Source organism: Nannospalax galili, unplaced genomic scaffold (assembly GCF_000622305.1).
Source record: "Nannospalax galili isolate Female #2095 unplaced genomic scaffold, S.galili_v1.0 scaffold87, whole genome shotgun sequence".
Classification (NCBI taxonomy): Eukaryota; Metazoa; Chordata; class Mammalia; order Rodentia; family Spalacidae; genus Nannospalax; species Nannospalax galili.
This window is the reverse complement of record NW_008360320.1, coordinates 3,027,912-3,050,699: the sequence shown is the minus strand read 5'-3', so window position 1 is coordinate 3,050,699 and position 22,788 is coordinate 3,027,912. Positions and strand designations below refer to the sequence as shown.

General features: G+C 44.1%; 1 protein-coding gene across 1 annotated transcript in view; it reads left to right on the top strand.

Moving 5' to 3' along the window:
* Kif5c (kinesin family member 5C) overlaps positions 1 to 22,788 on the top strand; it is a 187,813-nt gene that overhangs the window by 136,063 nt on the left and 28,962 nt on the right. Inside the window, exons 17-23 of the mRNA XM_008825166.3 lie at positions 2,814 to 2,931; positions 5,844 to 5,920; positions 6,924 to 7,033; positions 8,879 to 8,980; positions 9,207 to 9,267; positions 14,244 to 14,315; positions 16,796 to 16,900. Coding sequence (XP_008823388.1) covers positions 2,814 to 2,931; positions 5,844 to 5,920; positions 6,924 to 7,033; positions 8,879 to 8,980; positions 9,207 to 9,267; positions 14,244 to 14,315; positions 16,796 to 16,900 — 645 coding nt within the window. The remainder of the gene's footprint in view (positions 1 to 2,813; positions 2,932 to 5,843; positions 5,921 to 6,923; positions 7,034 to 8,878; positions 8,981 to 9,206; positions 9,268 to 14,243; positions 14,316 to 16,795; positions 16,901 to 22,788) is intronic.

Here is a 22,788-nt window from a genome sequence, read left to right as displayed (position 1 = left end):
GTTTTCTGTACTATTTTACATTATAATGACTATATTAACCAAATCTCTATTGATAGACAAATAATGAAGTTACATGGAAGAATATTATGTAGCTCTTATTTAAAAATTCATAAAACTTACACATTTGGAAAATATGATTTTATAAAGTTAAATATATATAATAAATATATATATATTTATAAATTATAATATATATTTATAAAGTAAATATAAAAATTCCAAGTTCTATCCATGTGGTTTTAATCTTTGTAAAATATGCCTTAGTTGATAAGATAGAGTGGTTTGGAGGCTGGAGAGATGGCTCAGTGGTTAAGACCACTGGCTGCTCTTCGAGAGGACCCGGGTTCAGTTCCCAGCACCCATGTGGTGGCCAACAACCATCTATAATTTTAGTTCGAAGGGGTCTGATGCCTCCTCTGGCTTCCATGGGCATTGCAGGTGTACTTACATACATGCTGGTAATACACTCATTTACATAAAAGTAATTAATTTAAAATTATTTTAAAAGATAGAGTGGTTTGTAGATGTTCATCCTACTCTTTGTAGATTTGTTCTATATTTTATAATTTATGATTTTTATACCTTGTTATTTGCAACAAGACATTTTTATAATTTGTAAAAATTGAGGAAAAAAGATAAATAGGGATGGTATAACGCTAATCTAATTTCTAGGTCACCTTTGAGGCTAACAGTATGACTTAGGGTAGTCTTGCTCCTAACATTTGGGGGCTGAGGCCAGCAACAAGCAGAGCCTTGCAGCCTGCAGCCCAGCACCTCTATGTCTAGCTGGATATACCTGCTCTACCCCCAAGCCCCTCCTGCACCCCCTGAACTAATGACCATTGGGGTCAGGTCAGCTGTGCCTTGTGTATATGAATGAGAAGAGGGAGTGCAGCCCTCAGAGCCCCTGAACAAGGACATTCCTTAGCCTCCAGGGCTCAGAGTGTGCTCTAGATGTGGATGTGGGCCCTGTGTGCATGCTCCCTGGACCTTTGAACTCTGCTCAGTGGAGTGGTTAGGGGTGGCTAAGGAGCACTCTAAAGTGTGGGGTCCAGGCCTCAGAGTGACTCTGACTAGATATTAGGATTCCTTAGGGACTTAGGAAATTCTTTCCACATCGGCATCAAGTACAGTTTTCTTTTTTTAACTTTTACAAAAACTTTATTGAGAATTTCATACATGCATATAAGGTGTTTTGATCAAATCCATGCCCACTCCTTCCCCTCCAACATCTCCCATATCTCCCCATCACTTCCAAAGGACTCCCATATTGCATAAATCTTATCTCTAAGGGGTAAAGAAAGTCCTTGAATCATGAATAGGAGATGTGAAGGAGAAGTAAAGGCAAGAGTAATTAGAATGCCTTACAAGTTCTAGATGGACAACCAGAAAAAAGTCAGAACAAGGTAATTTTCAAATTTTCACATGAGAGTCCATTGGATTTTCTTGACAAGGGCTTCCAAAAGCATCCCTCTATTGGCTTTCTCTCATTTTTCGTTTGTCTTCCAAGGCTGGACTCTAGAGTAATGGATTCAGGATTTGCTTTCGGTATTTTGATAGCTGTTGGAGTGGTTAGAATCAGTGTCAGTTCCCTCTCAAAGACTTCCAGATAGGGGAATAAAACAAATCTATCCATCATTTTAGAACAATAGCTGGTTGTCTCCCTTTGCTACAGGTGGGCACTACAGTATTGGAGACCAAGATTTGAAGTCTTACATCTGAGCAGCAACAAGTGCAGTTTTCTATTAGACTGTTTTGTGTTCCACTGTCATTTATAGACGCCATTGGTTCAGGCATTTCTTAGACGTTTAAAACTAATAGGAACCTTTACTCTTTATCTCCTGATGTGGTTTAAGGAAACTCACAGAATATTTCTAGCTGAGATGCAGTCTTGCTTGTTTATATGTACTTTCTTCCCACAAAGCTATGCTTACAACCAAGCTGTGGAGAAGTTGTCATTAGAGTTTGGTCTGCAAGGTCTTCCTGTCTAAACATGAGCTCCCCAGATTTAGCAGGGAACATCTGCATATTCCATCTTCACAGAAGCCACTACTGCTCCTGTTTAGCCAAGGAGCTCCCACCCAATCATTGCTTAATTCCACTGGTATTCATTAAGTAGCTACTGTATACCCTCATGAGCTACTATGAAAAAAAAAAGATGGTATATGATGTAGAGGCCAAGTGCTATAAGAAAATGCTGAGGTCTGATAAAGAGCCAGTCAGGACACTGTGTGCCTATGTGAAAGAGATGGTGAGAAGGAGAGAAACTCTTCAGAGACAGAAAACAAGATGCAAGGTCTCTGTGATGTGTTTGAGGGACAGAAGAGGAACAGATGTGCTATTTGAACATGAATCCATAGGTGCATGTTCAAAGAATGAGGTCTTCAGACCTGGATGTTTCTTAGTCCCTTCAACACAGGTTTTCTTTCTTCTCTTCCTCTCCCTCCCTCCTGACGGTGCTGGGATTGAATCCAGTCCTTCGCACATGCTAGGCAGGTGCTCTGGTATACCCTTAGCTTTTAGCAGCTTTTACCACAAGGAAGGAAACCAGGTTGCGCTTTGGTCTCCACATGAGATGAATGAGCAGGAGGGACATGGCTGTTAGCAGTATCCTTGGGGAATGAAGCCGAGGAATTGTGGAAGAAGCAGAGGACCATCTTGGTCCTCAAATCTTAATCCCAGGCAAAGGGCAGAACACATACTATTCTGCAGTGAGGTCTCTCCAATGTGTTTTCCTGTTGAACAGTCCCAGATAAGCCTAGGCAAGTTGCTAGTTACTCACTCGTCCTTCTGATCTGCTTTCTTGTTCAAAGCATGAAGCCAAGATCAAATCTCTGACAGACTACATGCAGAACATGGAGCAGAAGAGGAGGCAGCTGGAAGAGTCCCAGGACTCCCTCAGTGAAGAGCTGGCCAAGCTCCGAGCCCAAGGTAAATATTGACTACTTTGCAGGTGTCAAACACTTCGCCTAAGTCAGTCCCCATTTGGCTGGAGTTCTAAGATTTAGTTTTGCTCAATTAAAGCATTTTTGTATCTGCTGAGAACAATAGCATAACTGTAAGAAAAACAAGAGAATCTCTCGTGTGAATCTCTGTCTTCTTGTCTTCCTTCTGTACTGGCTCAAAATCTTCCTCCTCCACCCTGTCAGCTTCCAGTCACTCACCAAAATGTGCCCCTTCTGCCTGCCAGATGCCGCTCTGGCTCTGCTCACTTTTTCTGTCACGATGGCCCTCTACTTGTGGCTAAGTCCACCTACTGAGAAACCCCACACCCAGTCTGCACAGGACTTTCCCTTAGCTAGGAGCTACCTGACACACAGGAGGAACTTAGTAAATTCAAGAAAACAGAAGTAGAAATTCAAGCATGGCAATCAGAAATGAAGAAATTAGAACAGGAAAGAGAAATTTGCATTGGGCTGGAGAGACAGCTCAGTTAAGTGCACTGGCTACTCTTGCAGAGGACTGGATTCAGTTTCTAACACCCACATGGCAGCTAACAACCATCCTTACCTACAATTCCAGGACATCTCACACCCTCGATGGCCATTGCATACATGTGGTGCACTTACATACGTGTAGGCAAAGTACTCAGACGCACAAAATTAAAATAAATAATTTTTAGAGACAGCTCAGTTAAGTGCACTGGCTACTCTTGCAGAGGACTGGATTCAGTTTCTAACACCCACATGGCAGCTAACAACCATCCTTACCTACAATTCCAGGACATCTCACACCCTCGATGGCCATTGCATACATGTGGTGCACTTACATACGTGTAGGCAAAGTACTCAGACGCACAAAATTAAAATAAATAATTTTTAGCTGGGCATGGTGGCTCACACCTGTAGTCCCAGCACTTGGGAGGCAGAGGCAGGCAGATCTCTGTGAGTTCAAGGCCAGCCTAGATTACATAGTGAGTTCCAGGACAGCTGGGGCTACAGGGAGACCCTGTCTCAAAACAGATCTCTGTGAGTTCAAGGCCAGCCTGGTCTACATAGTGAGTTCCAGGACAGCTGGGGCTACAGGGAGACCCTGTCTCAAAAAAATAAAATAAATAAATTTTAAAAATCACATTGTGCAGTGTGAATCCAAACATTCATATTAAAGGCTGAAATGAAAATTAGTCCTTTTGGAGAGCAATTTTAATAATTGTATCATTTCTTTATAAAATTTTGTCCTCAAATTTCAAATATTTATTATAGAATTTATTCTATTTTATAATTTATAAAGATTGATTTGTGTGTATATGCACATGTGTGCAGATGCCCTCAGAGGCCAGAAGAGGGTGCCTGATGTCCTGGAACTGTACTTGCAGGAATTTGTGAGCAACCTGATGTGGGTGCTGGGAACTGAACTTGAATTATCTGAAAGAGCAGCAAGTGATTTTAACCACTGAGCCATCTATCCTGCCCCTCACTGCAGAATTTTAGATCTGAAAAACAAACAGAAAAAGGGAAAGCGAAGGGGAAAAAGGAAACCACCTCAGTGTCTAACAGTAAAAGTTTAATAGGACAGGGCTTTTCACAGTGGAGACAAAAAGGCATGAAGGTGGGTAGCTATGGTCATGGGGCAGTGTTAGGTTAAATCATGACACAAGTCTTCATTATAGTTATTAAAAACAAATGGGTCCTTGTGTTCCTAGAAGTTAATAGTTAAAATCAAAGTGCTTTGATAAGGTAGTAAGATTGATGAAAGTATTATTTTATTTCCTTTATATTGATGTAAAGTTTTCTACTTAATAAATACATTTTGCTTCAGAGTCAAAGGCAAATTAAAGAGAAAGAGCATAAACCCACCTTGGTATAGGTTTGTAACATCTTTACCTGGTAAGGAATGGATGTTAGTAATAGAATGCACCTCAAACTCTGGATACAGAAAAGGATTTCCCCTCTTGTATGTGTTTCCTACAGTGAGGCCAATGAATAGAAATGCAAACAGGTGAGAAGACCTGAAATGAAGTGGAATAGATTTGTGGGGTTGGAGAGATGGCTCAGAGGTTAAGAACACCAGCTGCTCTTGCAGAGGACCCAGGTTTAGTTCCTAGCACCCACATGGCAGCTAACAACTATCTATAACTCCAGTTCCAGGGGATCCAATGCCCTCTTCTGACCTCTGTGGGCATTACATGCATGTGTGCACTTACCTACATGCAGCCAAAACACTCAGACATGTAAAATAAATAAACATTTTTAAGTGAAGTAGACTAGAGAGAGATAATATATTAAATGTCACTGTCTAAATGATGTTGCTTCCTGCCCCCACCTCCCCAAGTCTTTTACTCAGACTGTCCCTTCCCCATAAGCTCAGGAGCACTGAGACAGGAGTACTCTCAACAGCTCTGCCCTATCTGGGGCCTCCTGTGAATCTGGGATGTGAATATGTTTCTGTTTCCCCTTGTTTTTAGCTTTAGATTGCTCTCCTGCTCCAGATTCCTAGAAAATCAACAGCTTACCCCTGGGAGGTAAATTAGCTCTTTGTGGAATTCTCCCAGTGGCACAAATCCAGATGTCACCACTTACTCACAGGAGCTTTATAATCTGTAAGGCTTGGTCATGTCCATGCCCTCAGGGGGGTGCCCATAGGCCAGGTAGGAAACAGGCTTCCAGGGGGAGGCCATTACATTACAGCCAGGATGTAGTTCTGGGGTGGCCTGCACTTTCCCTTCACTGGCTGCAATCCACCTATGGCCTAAGTGACCTAAGTGCCACCACAGCCCTGCCTGGTACTTTGTCAGGAGGCCCCCTTCCTGCATGGGCCATCCTTGTTGCTGATACAAGCTCCTGTTTTAGGATGTTGTCGGTTTTGTTTGCTTAAATCTTGTCATCTTTTACAATTTAAAACAGAAAGAATGCATGAAGTCAGTTTCCAAGATAAGGAAAAGGAACACCTGACGAGGCTACAGGATGCTGAGGAGATGAAGGTGAGTGCAGCCGCCGCCCCCCAACACATGCACTTCATGCTCGCGCTTCTGGAAAAATCTGTCCTCAGACCAGTGCATGGCAGCATAGGAGGGAGAGGAGCCAGGCCTTCAGAGTGGTTCTCATGTGGCTCGGCATAGACATGAGGAAACCACTGGCTGTTCAGGAAACCTGAAACATCAAGGATTACTGTTCTGCTGCGTTAGTATCTTTGTGTTCCTGAAGAAGAGGGTAAGGGCAGCACCCCAGTCACCATCTGGGCCACACTCAGGGTTAGCCTCTGAAGAAATGTTCACCTCCCTCTCTATCTTGGAGTGGAAGGAACCCTCTCCTCTGTTCTCAACCTTTACTAAGAGGCTCTCTCATCAGAAACACACATCTTCACCCGTCTCATTCAACTCAAGAAAGGAAAATGTAGGATGAACAACTGAGAAATAAGACTTTTAAGTGAATAAAATGAGACAGAGATGACAAGGAATTCTGGTCAGTTTAGGCACGCCGTGAGCCTCACTGAGCCTAATGTGCTGCTTGACCCTGCTCCAACCTGCGGAACACTGCCCTGCTCTGTTTCCACAGTACTTTGGGGAAGTCTCTTCTGAATGCACCACACATCTGTGGTGGGAGTGGGTATTCCTCGATTCCGCGGGTGAGCAAGTGTTCTTACAGGGGTGATGTGACTTGACTGAAGTCACTCAAGTAGTACGAGAACTGTGCCTTTGGCTGACCTGACTAGGGACACTGTGTAGTTCAGTGAGTGGTAGAGGTCAAGTAAGCGCAAACTTTCTGTGTAGTTATTGGACTCCCAGCGCCCATTCAGTTTTAGAGCAGATCCCTGGGCTTTGTTGTACAGATGACATGAGGCCAGGAGCTTGGGCACGAGAGCCAGAAACACCCTTAATTTGGGGATTTAACATCTGAGGGAGGTAGACATGGATCTAGGATTTGTCACTGAGTGGGCTGAGTGCCAACAAGTGGATGACACATTTCTTCTGGCCTGGCTTGCAGAAGGAGCTGGAGCAGCAGATGGAGAGTCACCGGGAAGCTCACCAGAAGCAGCTGTCCAGACTTCGAGATGAAATTGAAGAGAAGCAGAAAATCATTGATGAGATTCGGGAGTGAGTTGGCCAGGGGCTTGTAGGGCGTGAATGGGCATGCTCAGGCCTTTTAGGCCAGACCTGAAGGTTGTGGCTTTTAGCCAAGGGCCCTTGGGCTCCGGGTTCCACCCTGGTGATGCTGCTTCTGAAGTCTGTTCTCCCATCTGGAGCCCAGCCTCCTAGGGCTCTGGAATAGCAGGTGTCAGGCAGGCCCAGCTTTCCAGTCTTGTTACTCCCACCCCCAGCCCGGGGCAAGGTCACTTCAGTAGTGACTCAGTTTAGCAGACACATGCCCCAGGAGAGAGGGAGACTATGTAGGAGTATGGGGAGAAAAAGGCCTGGTCCTTCCCTTCCCTAGGGGTTCATAAACACTCCAGAGAAGCCAGTCAGCATGGCAGCCCAGCAGTGTGCATGCCTCAGGGGCCTATGCCTCCATGTGTCTCTGCTTATGCGGTCGCCAGTACCCTGTTAAACCAGGATGGCATCATTGCAGTTTAACTTCAGGGTTCTGCCTCATGGCTGCATCCTGCCTTGTCCAAGCCTCTGGGGAACCCCTGCTCAAAGCACCCTCTCCTCATCTGCAGCAGAAGTCACCCAGCTGCAAAGCTGTTTTCCAGGGAGCCTCTTCTGGGGGTTTTTAATGCTCTTGCAGAGTAGATCTCCTTGGCAGTCTCTGAACTCCTTTGTAGAAGGATGTTTTTAAATGTCCCCTCCCCCAAACCATTCTATTACAAAGAAAACATCTCTACTGAAATAGTTTCATCCGCTGCCCCTCCCCCATCAGGCCAAGGCTCTCTCCTCCTCCCACTTTCTATAGATGAAGAATTAGATATGAGAAGCAAGGTTGAATTATTTACTTAAGGTCACATTGCTAAATAGGAATCAGACTGGAGTTAAGAGTTTAATTCTCCAGACTACTGATCCAAATCTTTTCATTGTATGTGAGCTGTTTGCACAGTGCATTTGCATCTTGAAGAAGAGTAACTGCAGCCAGGAGTCTGAATGGTGTGGTGGGCTCTGTGCAGAGTCCACCGTACCGTGCCTTCCCCCCTTTCCCTCTGAGCTCCCTCCATAGGAGCTTACCTGGAGCTTCTGGACACGATTCTCATTAATCTCCCTCAAAATTTTCAGCTGGAAGAGGGGAAGAAGAGGGAGGAAAGGAAGGGGAAGAGCGAGAGTTCCTAGGTAGGGAGCTTTCTGGGCTTGGGCTCTTGAATGATTCTGGTTTCCCTTCGTGTGAATAAACTGCCCCAAACAGTCCTGTGATCTCGGCCTTACAAAGGGTTTTATGAGTACTGGCCTGGTACAGAAGTTGACCAGATGCCCCCAGGCAGATGGTGGCTTTCTGTTTACACAAAGCCCAGGGCTCTGCTCTTCTTAACTCCTGTCTGAAGGTCCTACAATCAGGAACTGTCCAGGGGTCAGCCAGCCCCTGGCCTTTGGCGATACCCCCAGAATACCCAAAGGGGGAAGGAGGGTCAGAATGGCCAAATAGAGTTACTGGAGTAAGCAGCTGCCCTCTGGGTGGTTATAGAAGCGAACTTTGTGTAACTGGGTTTTCTCCCTCTGTTTTGAAGCATCAGCTCTTTCTAATGCCATTATTTCCCCTTCTGAAGCGCCTGCACGCAAGCAAACTATAAATACACACTTAAAGCCTTTGTTTCATGGTTCTTGGATGCTCCCTAGAAATTAGTTTTCACTTGGGCAGGGAAGAAGCTGTGATGTTCTCTGATCCCTCAAAATCCTCCCGAATTGCTGCCTTTATTGCACAGAACTATCAGGGCTGGAACAGAACCATGATTTTAGGTGGATGACTCAGAAGTTGAGGCTGATTTGGAATATATTGCTTTTTCCTCTCAATTTCAGTTTGAATCAGAAACTGCAACTGGAACAAGAAAAGCTGAGTTCTGATTATAACAAGCTGAAAATAGAGGACCAAGAGAGAGAAATGAAACTGGAAAAGCTCCTGTGAGTGCACTTTAACATTTCCTGACTTTTCTCATCCTTGAGAGGGCTTAACGAACACTGCTTTTATGATTCAGGGACCCAGAGATTCTGACCAGATCCAGCTCTTTAAAAACAGCATGGCTTTTTCTGTGTTCCTTGGTTTGCCTTGTTCATTTGCCTTCAGTGCAAATCTCACTGCCCCATTCTGGTTCTCCTGTGGTGCCTCATGATTCTTTTTGTCTCTCAGGTTGCTCAATGATAAAAGGGAACAAGCCAGGGAGGACCTCAAGGGACTGGAGGAGACAGTGGTGAGTCAGTTTCCCAAGGCTTCACGCTTAAAGACCTGATTAGTTTGTGTTCTGCTGAATTGTTTATTCTAAAATGTTATCTGTATGTATCTCTCCTGTGTATCATCTTAGACATAAAGCATTCTGTAGCAAAATGGGATTTGTAGAATTTTTCCAACAGAATTAATCTATGTCAGTCATTAGGGCTGTAATCCTGAAATGCTTGAGTAAGAATTGAACTGCCTTGTAAACCAGTGCTGCCAATTTTACAGCCTTTCCACTCTGACTTCCACTCCTCTTTAGACAATTATTTATTTGTTTATTTATTGCATTTTATTTATTGTTTTTATTTTATGTGTATGAGTGTATTGCCTGCATGTAAGCATACCCGTGTTGTGCAGTGCCCACAGAGGTCAGAAGAGGGCATCATATCCTCTGGAACTGGAGTTACGGGCAGTTGTTAGTTAGCCAGGGCTACATAATGAGAGACCCTGTCTCAAAAAACCAAAAAAATAAAAATGAACTTGAAACAAAGAGGAGGTAGCATGCACAGCAGCCCCTGACCACAGGTCTGCTTTTCACAGTTACAGTTTTCCAAAGCTAGCATGGTCTGATGATAAATGAGGAGTTAAATATTTTGAGAGATACCATATTCACATAACTTATTATACAATATTGTTATGATTGTTCTATGTTGTAATGGTTAATCTGTTACTGTGCCTAAATTACATTTATACTTTATCCTAAATATGTGTGTATAGGAAAAAAGCAAAGTCTATATAGAGTTTGGGGATACCAATGGCTTCAGGTATGGAGAGGCCTTGGAACGAGTCCCCTGCAGATAATGGGGAAATACTGTTCTGTTAGATGGAATAGAAAGTGCAGAGGGTGGTAGCTAACGGAAGCCCATAAGGAGGGGCTTGTTGCAGTGAAGAAGTAAACCAAGAGGGAGAGTGTGCAGAGGGAGGGGGAATTCCAGACTGCTTGTGCCATGTGGCATGACTGTGACTGTGAAAGAGTACAGGGTGGGCACAGAGAGGAAAGGGCCAGAGTAGGAGCAGGCCAGGGAGACCCATGAGGTCCACAGGGTTTGGGACAGAGAGAAGAGTGGAAGTCAGCTAGCCTTTGGAAGGACCCAGTGTTTGAAGTCATTATTGGGTTTTCCGGTCTTGTGCCTACATTCATTGGCTTCCCCTGCTAGCTTGGGTTTCAGCTGCCATGCAGGACAGAGGCCTGGCTCAGGTGGTCACACCTCACAGTTCTGGCTTATCACAATACCATTCTAGTATCAGCACGATTTGGTGATAACGTGTTTAGGTTTACATGAGCTGTGGCACAATGCCACTAAAGTGTCACGTCTTCTTTGTGGGACAGAGCTGTTCCCAACAACCTGGAGACCAAGACTAAGCAGATGACTATTCCTCTCTGGACTAGAGGCTGTGCACTCGCTGCTATGCCAGTACATGCAGCTCCTCAGAGCCAGCAGAGGAATGAAGACACAAGCCTTTGGGACAGAGGTCAGATGCCTGTGCTGACAGGAAGTTGGACCTTTCAAAGGCAAAGTCTGTGGAGAGGACCTCTGTAGAGGAACAGGAAATGAAGCCATGAGATTGCTTCATAGACATCTGTTTAACTGGAGAGGTGCTGTCCATAACTAAGCGTAATTACAGAATCTCAGGAAATACTGAAAATGAAATTTTACTATATGCCTACCAGCCTGAGATGAATGATACTTCAGGATGTTCTCTGCTTGTACCCCTGTGTACCCCTGTACTCATGCGCCCTCTTGCCCTCACACACAGCTTGTGCATACATTTGCATACCCAGGTTGTCCTGCAGGCCATACCTGTTCCCACACAGCCTCACTCTCCACTGTCATCTGGGCTTGGCCACATGCCCAGACTGTCCATCCACAAGTCCTGGTGATATTCTCGTGCACACAGTCCTATACCACTCACACACATTTGCATCCTCACTAACAATTTTACTTTCTCATTTGCTCACATTTTATTCATTTACACAAGTTGTCCCACACTTTAAGCTCACACTCAACTTCACTCATACCCTTCTTCATATCATACGCATTTACACCCCAGTATGTACACATGCTCTCGGTACACTCCCCGACACATTCACATGTGGGCACATACACACACACGCTCACACCAGTCGCTCTTGTAGACGCTTATGTTCTCGTCCATTAAGACTCATTCACATGTTCACACATATGACTTCTCGCTCTTGTCCATTGTGAACATGATAGATAAAGGATACATAGCTGGTTCCTTTGCCTTCTTTAATTTTTGAATGGGCCTTAAGCGGCACCTTTCCCTCAGTACTGTCCACCATCCACTTCCTCCCTCCCAACCCACCTTCCCTCCCACACACTCGTTCCCATGATTATCTGGATGTGTCTACACACACTCTCTCACAAGCTTCCCTCCACTTTCACACACGTCCATCCATTCCCAGCACAAGAACAGACCCAGCCTCACATGGTGGCTCCTTGTCCTCTGCTTTTCTCCCTCTCCACCCACACATTTTCCCCACAATCCAGGATTGGATTCCTACAGCATGTGCTGTTTTGTACCAGATGTTTGTCCTCAGCCTTGATTCCTCCCAAACTGAGCCGTAGATTATTTTTCAGAGATAGGCTCTCTGTCCTTGGCTGCCCATTTTGTTCTCCAGGCCTCCTGGTACGAACCTGCCCTGTCTCCTTGAAAACTGAGGCTTGGATGCTGCCCACAGGTTGGAACTTAAGAATACCTCGTGAAAGCCTGACTGGCCATTCAGGTGTCCCTCGGCTCTAGATAGCCAACTTGCTACAACAGGACACTGGCCACTTCCTCTAGATCCCACCTCCTGCTGCACTGGCCACCTCTCTAATGCCACCCTCACTGTCCATCGAGACAGGAACCTGGGCCATGAGCTCTTGCTTAGACCGCAGCTGCCTGTGATGGGAAGATAGCTGAGGGAAGTAATTGAGGGAGTAGAAAAATAATTATGAATGTGATAGAGGAAAGATTATCATTGCAAGAAGCCAAGTGGCAGCAGCTTTACATTATTATGCAGCAGTGTAAAGTACCCCCAATGCCTCTAACTGCCCCTGCCAAATTGTTTATTGAGACTACCTAAAAATAAAAGGGGCCAAAGTCAAGTCTCTATATTCTGTGGTACTTGTATCCCACTTCCTGGCCTTTGGGCAAGGTCCCATGCTTTCCTGCCTCTCTTTGGTGTGATGGTCCTTTTCATGGGAAAATATTAACTGTGATCACACTGTAGGCAGTAACAAGATCTCTGAGTTAGTTGGAAGGACAGCATATAGGGCGTTTGTAGGCATTGAGGGGTGTTGAGAACTAAGCTCCCTCTCGCAGAGGTATGGGACAGCCTGCCTGGATAATTTTGAGCTCCTGCTGCACTCCCTGCTCCTCCTGTACTGTGTGGTGGCTCAACCAGATGGCACTGTGTTCACATTATTCATAATAACAAACCCATTTGGCTTCCTGCAGAAAGTAATTTACCTCATCCAAGGATGCAATTGACTTCAGGTATTTCTTATTTCCACACAGAATTGGACCTAATATTAAAGTCTTAAATTAACAGAAAATCTTATTTCAAGAAACTTAGTGTTTCCTTAGCTCTAGGTCCTGTTTACTCATTTTTAATGTGAGCATGCGTCCCTTGGCATCCTGTCACTTTAGATAGATGAAAACACTTAAAAAGATCCTGTGTCCTCCCCCCTTATAGGAAAATATTTTGCAAGGAACTAACATCTCTTGTAGAAAATATATGGAGACTTTAATAGAAGGAAATGTTTTAATCTTCTGGTTTTGTTACCAAAGATTATCAGGTTTGATTGAGGCTTTGCCTCAGTAATCAGATTCTTAGGTGTTCCAGGAAAATTACCAGCTCTTAGAAATGAAATATGATACATCAGTAATTCATATTAGCCATCTTTACTGATCATTTACTATGGGCCAGAAACTGTTGTGTTTCCTAAGGATCATTTCATTTAATCTTTTTTATTTTTTAGTCTTTTTGAGACAGGATGTCCCTATTGTCCCAGCTGGCCTGGAACTTACTATGTAGATAAGGCTTGCCTTGAATTCACAGAGATCCGCCTGCCTCTGCCTCCCGAGTGCTTAGATTAAAGGCTTGTACCACCACACCCAGCCTCATTTAATCTTTTTAAAAAATATTTATTTATTATTTGTATGAGTATTTTGCTTGCATGTATGCAAGTGCACCTGTGTCGGACAATGCCCATTGAGATCAGAAGAGGGCATTAGATTCCCTGGAACTGGAGTTAGGATAGGTGCTGGGAACCAAGCCCGATCCTCTGCAAGAATAGACAGTGCTTTTAACCACTGAGCCATCTCTCCAGCCCTCATCTAATTTAGTCTTACAGTGATGAGAAAACCACTCTTTTTATTCTTCATGCTAAAGATAAGAAATCATGGGGCTAGAAAGATGGCTCAGTGGTTACGTGGCTCTTGCAGAGGACCCAGGTTCAATTCCCAGCAACCACATGGCAGCTAACTACCATCTATAACTCCAGTCCCAGGAGAATTGACATGAGCAATGTCAGCTGGGTTGGGTGAGAAGAATTGTGACTTGTAACTTAAGCGTGCTGCTGATATTGCATATAATGCTTCCACAGAAAGTGAAAAGAAAACAAAAGGAAAAAAGAATCCATTCAGATACAAGATGACTTACTAGCAATTTGTATTTGTATTGAGGGTAGAAGACAGGAGCTGGTGCATTCTGGCCTACCCATAGTTGGAGTTCTGGGTCTTCTGCACCATCAGATGCTCCTGACAGCAATGTGGGTTGAAGGGTGGGACAGGCTGTGGTAGGCAAGTCACAGGAGGAACCACGGCATCAGTAGAATCAATGGCAGACCAAGCAGAGAAGTTTGGGATTCATGATCTGGTGTGAACGTGACACAAGTTCAGCATATCCCCTCACTGAAGTTGCATTTCAAAAATCTCTTCCAGTCTAGAGAGCTTCAGACTCTTCATAATCTCCGCAAACTCTTTGTCCAAGATCTGACCACCCGGGTAAAAAAGGTGAGTGCTTTTATTTCTGGACAGGTCTGAGCAGAAAAGTCATCCAGGAAGAATCATTTTCAGTCAAAATATCACTTACTTAAATTGGGGCTGGTTATGCTTAAAAATTAATTACTTCATGCCAGAGAATGTTATTAAAAGAATGTGCCCAAGGCAGAAATTACTTGGGAACATTTTCCCATCTGATTTTCTTCTTCTTAGTAAAAAGAAGTTATAATACTGTCCCTGGCCTTTATTTAAAATGAACATATATTTATCTGGCCCTAGCTATGTGAAAACTGCTGCTGTGGGCACAGGCAAATCCAGAACATTCTTGTCATTAGGTAGCACGGTCCTGCAGCCTGTGGGAGTAAGATAACCAGAGCCTCATGGTTGTCTGTCAGGAGGCCATGAGGGCCTAGGGCAGTTTGTGAGGTGCTTTAATGCCCAGCATCTTGTTTTTCCCAGCCTCCATCTAGTAGGAACTAGTACCCCTGTGTTGCAGGTGTGGCAGCAGGCTTGAGTGTTAAATGTCTTGTCCCAGATTGCAGTGCTGGGGAGAGTCAGGGATAGTTTGGGATCCAAGTTTGCAGGCTCTCAGAATCATAGTGATCTTAGAGAGTCTCCACATTGGTGACTCTCCAGGTCAGCTTACAGAGGTTAATGGAAAAGAAGTGAAGGCAGCCAGAGGGCAACTCATTTACAGTGTTGGAAGTGATGGACAAGGAGCAACAGGTCATGGCAGAGGCACGACGCGATTAAAGGAAGGTATTAAGGAAAGCATGTGCAAATGTGTTTAGTAAAGGTGTATACACATTTGAGTATTGAATGCACATGTGCTCACATACATGGGTGTTTTAGAAGAAGCAAAGGGGAAAAGTGAAATACACTAAAAAGAGGAGCAATTGATAGAATCAAGTCTGAGAGGTACAGAGTTAACAGTGGGAATGGATAGGCTACTTCATAAGGAAAAAGCGTGGATTTTCCCAGAAGGCATGAGAGAGTCAGGCTGGAAGCATTTGCAGGAAACCCCAGGACACTGGAAAGAAACCACTGTCTGATGGCAGGTGTCCTCAGTGGAGAAGAGAAAGTGGAGCCCAAGGAGGTGAGAGAAGATTCAGGCTGCTGTGGACTGAATCTGCTAGGGATGAGTTGCTGAACAGTGGCATTCGTGCCTAGCAGAAAACAGTGTGCATTTGGCACAGCACCTGACAGTGTGGTTCTAGCAAGTTTGGAATCTTGGTGATGCAAATAAAGAAAGAAGGGAATCATGGGATATTTCAAAGCCTGAGTGGTGATGGTTAGTCCACAATCTATAACGTCCACAGATGTTTCCTCGGCCAGATGGGAGGGTGAGGCCAATGTAGAGGTGATGCACAGATGAGACAGGGAGGGAACCTGACAAGAGCTTACAACAACCACTGAGAAGACTCAGTTGGTGGGGGGAAGTGGAAGCTTGTCCATAAGGAAGCTCTGGTCAGAGGAAGGGTTCAGAGGCTGACATCAGACTTCCTTGATTTCATTATATAAAGTTCCCTAGAAATGACCTACTTTTGAGTCAGTGGTGTTCAGCCTGTGGTCCTATCACTAGTCATATTGACATCATATGAGAATTTGTTTGAATATAAATCTTGGACCCCTAGCCCAGATCTGAGGAATCAGAAATTGGGGTAGGCTCAGCAATCTGAGTTTTAGTAAGTGTCCTGGGGATCCTGATACAGATTCAAGTTTGAGAAACCTTATTGAAGGCTGAATTGATGCTTGAAGCCACTACCCTTTGGGAGAAGGATGGTGATGTCTTCTGTTATCACATGAAGCAGACATGTTTTGCTGTTCTCGAGTTCCAGGATGTGTTTGCACATGCATTTCCTAGTTTATCTCTGCCACCTAGCTTGTCAGGAGTGCTGTGTTTTTGCCAATTTCAAGATCTGATAAATTTGAAGGATTTTCCCAGCACCTGGGTGCTGTGACGAGGTTGAGACTGACTCACTGAGGAATTACTTAGCGTTGGATATTTGAGAGACAAGCAGAAGCCATTAGGAGTTCCCAGTGGCAACACAGATGCTTACTGACAGGCTTGGCCATTTGTTATCTGGTCCTGATAGCGAAGTTCAACTCGTGCCTTATGCTTATTCTCACACTGGTTCTTCTTACTAAGTTGTGGGTGATTTCTTTTGAAAAGAAAAATCTCTTTATCTCCAAGTGAGGGGTAAATTTCATTAAAGAGAAATATGTAGAGCTTGCAAAAGGAGATCTGAAGATATTTTTATTCCAGCACTCTAAAACAGCTCCTTCTCACAACACTTTTAGTGCAATGCAAGGAAATTGATCAGGAAGTTCACTGAATATAAACTTTTAGAATGTGTCTTTATTTTCACTCTCAGATGCTCCTTTAGTGGGATGAGGATTTTTCTTTTTCAAGAAGGCTGGCATGCATCATGTACATTGGCTGGGTGGATGGGGTGGCAGGTCACATCATTAACCACTAGCTGTGGATACAGAGTGTGGAGCTGGACAGCGATGATGGAGGGGGCAGTGCTGCCCAGAAGCAGAAGATCTCTTTCCTAGAGAATAACTTGGAGCAGCTCACCAAGGTGCACAAACAGGTAGGAGAGCCCTGCTACACCCTCTGATCCTGTTCTCTCCCAGAGAGCAGCCTTGCCAGGCTGGCTGCAGTGCAGAGAGAAGTTTCTGATGTTGGAGGGGAAAGGATTGTACATGGTCAGAGAACATGAATGCTGGAAGAAACGTGAGTTGTAAAAATTTTTGAATCTTTGCAGGACATGGAGGCAAGCACCTAAACTCCCAGCTGCTAAGGAGGGTGAGCTGGGAGGATCACTAGAACCCGGGTGCTTGAGAGCAGCCTGGGTACCATAATAAAATCCTGTCTCAAAATAACAGGATGGTGGATCTCGGAGGAGTTAAAGGGAGGCATAGGAGGAGTGTGAATATGATCGAAATTCATTGTATGAAATTCCCAAAGAATTAATAAAAATATAATCTTGAAAAAACAACAAAACAGAGAAAAAGCCCATAGCTTTAGTCTTCAGTGACTTTCTTTCAATATAAAAGGCTTTCTTTGGCTGATGCATGATGGCTTATCAGGTAAAGGTGTGTGCTGCCAGGCCTAATGACCTGAGTTCAATGCCACATGGTAGAGAGAGAGAATTGACTCATGAAAGATGTCCTCTGACATCTGCAAATGTGCCCTGGTACAAAAGTGGTTGTGTACACACACACACACACACACACACACACACACCACACAAAATAATAAAATATAAAGCACTTTCTTTGATGGAAGCCAGATACAGAGAATGAAATGGGAACTCTCTAGATCTTGGGAAGCAGGTGCTGAGCCTGACCTTTAATCCTGATTTGTTCTAACCTTGAATCCCAGGCCTTGTGGTCTTCCATGATATCTCAGGCACCTCTGTGGAACAGAAGCCTCCATAGAATGCAGAGTGCTGAACCAAGCTGGTTCAGGTCCTTTATTTTTACAGCCAAGAAAATGTTGCTCTGTTCCACAGGGAGGAACACAGAGACTGGAACCAGCACCCCCTAACCTCTGTTGCCCTAGTCCTGCCTGACCATCTTGGGTGCTCCCTGGGATATCTAAGTTGACAGAGTGATAACCATGTCCAAACACACCAATGATGTAGGCAGCCCATATCTCTTCCATCCTTTCTAAGTGCTGGCATGTCTCTGACTCTCTTCCCTTTTTAGGGGTTGGGATGAGATAGAAACAGTCCAACCATTTGGACCACATGACTGAGGGCATGTCATTTCTCTTTGACTTGTTAGGTTTTTTTTCCACAGTGCTGTTATGTCATTTCCCCCAGAGGGAGGTTGGTAGATCCACATAGTTGAAATCATTCAAGCAAATTGATGATGTGAAATAAAGCAGCAGAAACTGCCAGGCATCTTGAAATAGGCCTCTGCAACTCATTATTTTATTCATGAATTCAAGGAATATGTATTAAGAGCTAACTCTGCCAGGCAGTAGAGCTGGTGCTTGCATAAGCAAAATGTGTCAGAAAAAACAGTAGCTTGCTTTGATACAGCTCTGAGTTTCAGTACTTTTCTTGATCTATCTTTACTCCAACAGTTATAACTGGAGTTTTTAGTGCAAAATCCTGGGCCCCACAACCCCAACAAGCTAGTCTGGGCTGCCCATCCAGTCCCCTGGAAAATGATCTCCAGGGTACAGCCTCTCCATTACAGATGATCATTCTCATCTTAGGGATGGTCTGTTCTGCAAGCTTGCTTCTTAGGGATAATGTCAGTCCCTGTCATAAAAGTGTTTATGGATCAGTTCTGTAGTTCCAGGAAGCTAAGGTATCTCAAGAGTAAAAGTTAAAGACAATGACTTATCTCTGTCTTCAGCCTTGAAGGAGTAGATAGGGTAGGTAAGCAGAATCAGGCAGGAGTCTGAGCCAAAGAAAGGAAACAAACAAAATCGTGCCAGGGTTTTACCCTGCTTTAGCTATTCTTGCGCCTGTGTTAGTTACTTTTCTCATTTCTGTGGCCAAATACCTGATAAGAAGCGACGTTAAAGAAAGAGGTTTGTTCTTTTGGAGACTTTCATGTGGTTTGAGAGTACACTCCATCATGACAGGGGACTCACAATGGCAGGATCAGCTCACAGTGAGGCAGTGTTATTGGAGCTTTTAGGATACAAGCCTGGACCTTGTCAGCCCTATCAAGCTAGGTGCTGCCACACCAATTAAAAGGACAAGTAAATTCGGTGTGGTGACACATGCCTTTAATCCCAGCACTCAGGAGGCAGAGGTCTGTGAGTTCTAGGCCAGCTGGGGGCTACAGGGAGTCCCTCAAAAAGACAAAAAAAAAAAAAAAAGCCCCACCCCCCAAAACAAAAAAACAAAAAACCCAACAAGTAATAGTGAAAAAAGCAGGGAAAGATGTATTCAACGTGGTCACATTGAGATGAAGAAAAAAATAATTTCAGTGACCCCATATTCATATTCATAGATATGAGGGTTAGTAAAGAGCAAGGTGTGTATCTAAAACTTAGCAGCCCTGGTTAAGGTGTGGTCCTATCCAACACTGACTCATCATTGCGTCTCTCTCTTGTTCTGTCCAGCAAGTTGTCAAAACTATGTAAAATCTCTTTCTGGGAAACAAGGTTCTCCTCTGACTGGCACCAGGTCTTCAGCCTTTCCTTTCCGCCAGCGTGAGACTCCTGGGAAAATTCAAATTCCTTGGAGTTCATTGTCTCAATAGTCTTAACAACTAAAGGGAGGAATACCAGTGTCTCATTTTAGACTATCTTCCTTCCTGGCCAGGGTGGTTATAGTGGCAGTAATTTGTTCACAATTGGGCAGATCAAGAGACAGAGAGAGTTGAATGCTAGTGCTCAGCAGGTCTTCTCTTTTGTTCTTTTTAAATTCAGTCCAAGATCCTAGCCTACAGGATGGTGCTGCCCACGTTCAGGGCGTGTCTTCCCTCCTCAGTTAAACTTCTCTGGAAATGACCTCACAGATATGCCCAGAGCTGTATCTTCTGAGCCATTCTAAATTCAGTCAAGTTGGCAATTAAGATCAAGCATAATAAGTTCACTACCTGTCAACTGAACACTCAAACAGATAACTTTTAAATGAAAACATTACACTACTGGCCCTCAAAGGCTCATAGCTGTCTTATGATACAAAATGCATTTAATTAATCTCCAAGAGTCCCCTAAGTCTTAATAATTCCAACATTTTTCAAAAGTCTTAGTTCAAATTCTGCCCTGAGACTTAATCTTTTAACTGTGAGCCCCTGTAAAAATTTTTCAAATTTATGCACTTTTCATATGAAATGGTACAGAGCAAACATTTCCACCACAAAGAAGGAACAAGAGACTAGTAGAGAAAGATTGAACCAAAGCGAGGTCAAAACTCAACAAACACTAAACCCTGCAGCTCCATGCTCAACATCTTGGGCTTACAATAGCATCATCTGTGCTCCAGTGGACTTGGGTAGCTCCACTCCTCAAGCTATGTTGTCTTGGGTACATGTGGCTTCTCTCTTGGGCTGATTCTATTCAGGCCCTACTGGTTTTGTTGGTGAATATCCCACATTTCTAGAATCTCCAGTATCCTGGAGTCCATTGCTACTTAGGCTTCACCTTCACAGCTTCATGTATAACCCAGCATTCCATGCAGGTAATCTGACCCTATGTACATTGTCTGACCTTAGTGATTTTCTAGAATTTTGGTGCAAGCGTCCTTGATGCCCCTCACTCTTTGTTCTTACATGCCTGCAAAATGTGGTTGATGCAAAGCTCTGTTGCCGGCTCAAAGTATAACCTGGCTCCCCTCAACCACAGCTGCCCTGGCCTCTGTTTGCCTTCCAGGCTGAACCCGAGAAAACACATCCCTTGCCAGCCCTCCTTCAACTGGAACCTAAGAATGGTCTTGGTTCAGTGGGTTGCTTTTCTTTTCAAATGCAAGTTTTAAAGGAGTTTGCATTGATAGACTCTGGAGCTCTCAAAAGGTGGGGTCTTACCCTAAATGGACCTTTCTTATTGTCCCAATGTCTGACATTTCTCCTAATGGCTCTAATGTTTTTTACAATTATAGCCATTTTGGCTACACCAACTTTAAACTTACTCTGGCTCCATTCCTTGCCAAATTTCATTTCTAAAAAAATCTTTCTGCTCCCTTTCACCTTAACTCTGATCAAGAACTAAGCAGTAACCATTACACGTTTGAATGCTATGCCTTCTTGAAACTTCCTCCCCAAATGGATTACTCTATTACTCTTGAATTCAGTTGCACTCAAGAGTTTTCAGGGCATGGGCAGAATACAGCTAGATTTTTTTGCCAGAATAAAATATGAATGGTCTCTAGACCAGTTCACAATAGAGTCCTTCCTACCCTCATGAGCCTGGCTGTTACTGTTCACATTTCTCTTGACATTCTGGTCTTCCAAACTCCCTCTAGAAAAGCCTATTCAAAGCTTAGAGTATTCTAGGGCTTCTTAAGCCTGCAGGTCCAACCTGCCACAGCCCTCCTAAGTTCCAAAGGCCTAAGAACATAGGTTCCTTGCAGTGGTTTCTTCCCACACCTCGTGCCAGTTTTCTGTATTAGTTACTTTTTTCATCTTGTTGTACCTCATCCACCAGACCCCAAAAAGACCACCAAGGGCCCAACACACCAAAATGCAAAAGCAAAGGTTTATGGTTTATTCAGGCTTAAGCTCGGGCTCTCAGACCTCACCAACTCAACGGATCCGTGCTGAGAGCCCGGAGTAAGGGAGAGTGGAGCCTTTTATAGGTTTTAGACAAAGAGAGGAGGGGGATACCGAAGATACATTTTGGTTGGTTCAAGGAGCCCGCGTGCGCCAACATAATTTTAAACTGATTGGATGTATAAGATGCAGCCCTGGAAGTTTCTTATTGGTAGGTGCTATTCTCAGGGCAGTGGAATGTGCTGACTGTTATCTGTGGGGCCAGGGGTCTCCGTTTTTATCTTATAGGGCAGTTTTCATGTCCAGGCTTGCTTAATCTATAGTTTCCTGGAAGTGGGGGGGATAGCAGGCAGGGGTCAGGGCATGCCAGGGCATATCTAGGCATGTCTAAAGCAGCAGCCAAGCATTTTACAGAAGCTAAAAGAGCAATTAGTGGGGGTCTGGAGGGATTGGGGGGTAGCGGGTGAATGAAGAGGGTCTCAGGGTCCTACAATCTCAATACCAAACACCTGTAGAAGTAAGTTAAGGGAAAGGGTTTATTCTGGCTCATGTTTTTAAGGCTTGGTCTGTTTTGGCAGGGATGTGCGGTGGCAGAATTGACTTGCAGCTGTGGTAGCAGAACCTTGCTTGCATCTGGGTAAACTAGGAAGGAGAGAAAGAGGAATCCTAGTGCTCGCCAGGCTTTTTCCTTTTCCGTTTTTGATTTAGTCCAAGACCCCAGCCTTGGGATGGTTCTGTCCACATTCATGGCAAGACTTCCCTCCCCAGTTATCCCTCTTTTGAAATGTCCTCACAGATAGGGATCTCATTTAGGTGATTCTAAATTTAATCAAATTGACAATGAAGATAAACTACTGCAAAGCTTACGTGATAAGTTAGTAGTTTTTAGTAGAAAGGCAGTTTTATTTTCTGAGAGCTGAAGAGCTGGCTCAGTGGTTAAGAGCACTGACTGCTCTTGTAGAGGATCCAGGATCCCAGCACCCCCCACCCCCCGACACACACAGTGTGGCTAACAACTATCGGTAACTCCAGTAGCCGGGGGAATCTGATGCCCTTTTCTGTCCTCCTCAGGCACTGCACGACATGGGTGCACTTAACAAACATGCAAACAATATACTCATACACATAAAATTAAAATAAAAAACTTTTAAGTTTAAATGGATTAAACACCATTGTTTGTTTGCATAACTTACCCTTTACAGCAATAATTATATTCTTTTTTTTTTTTTTTTTACTTTTTAATTTTTTTTTTTTTTCCCCCTCTAGAATACCGTTGCCACGCATGTTCTAATCATTTACT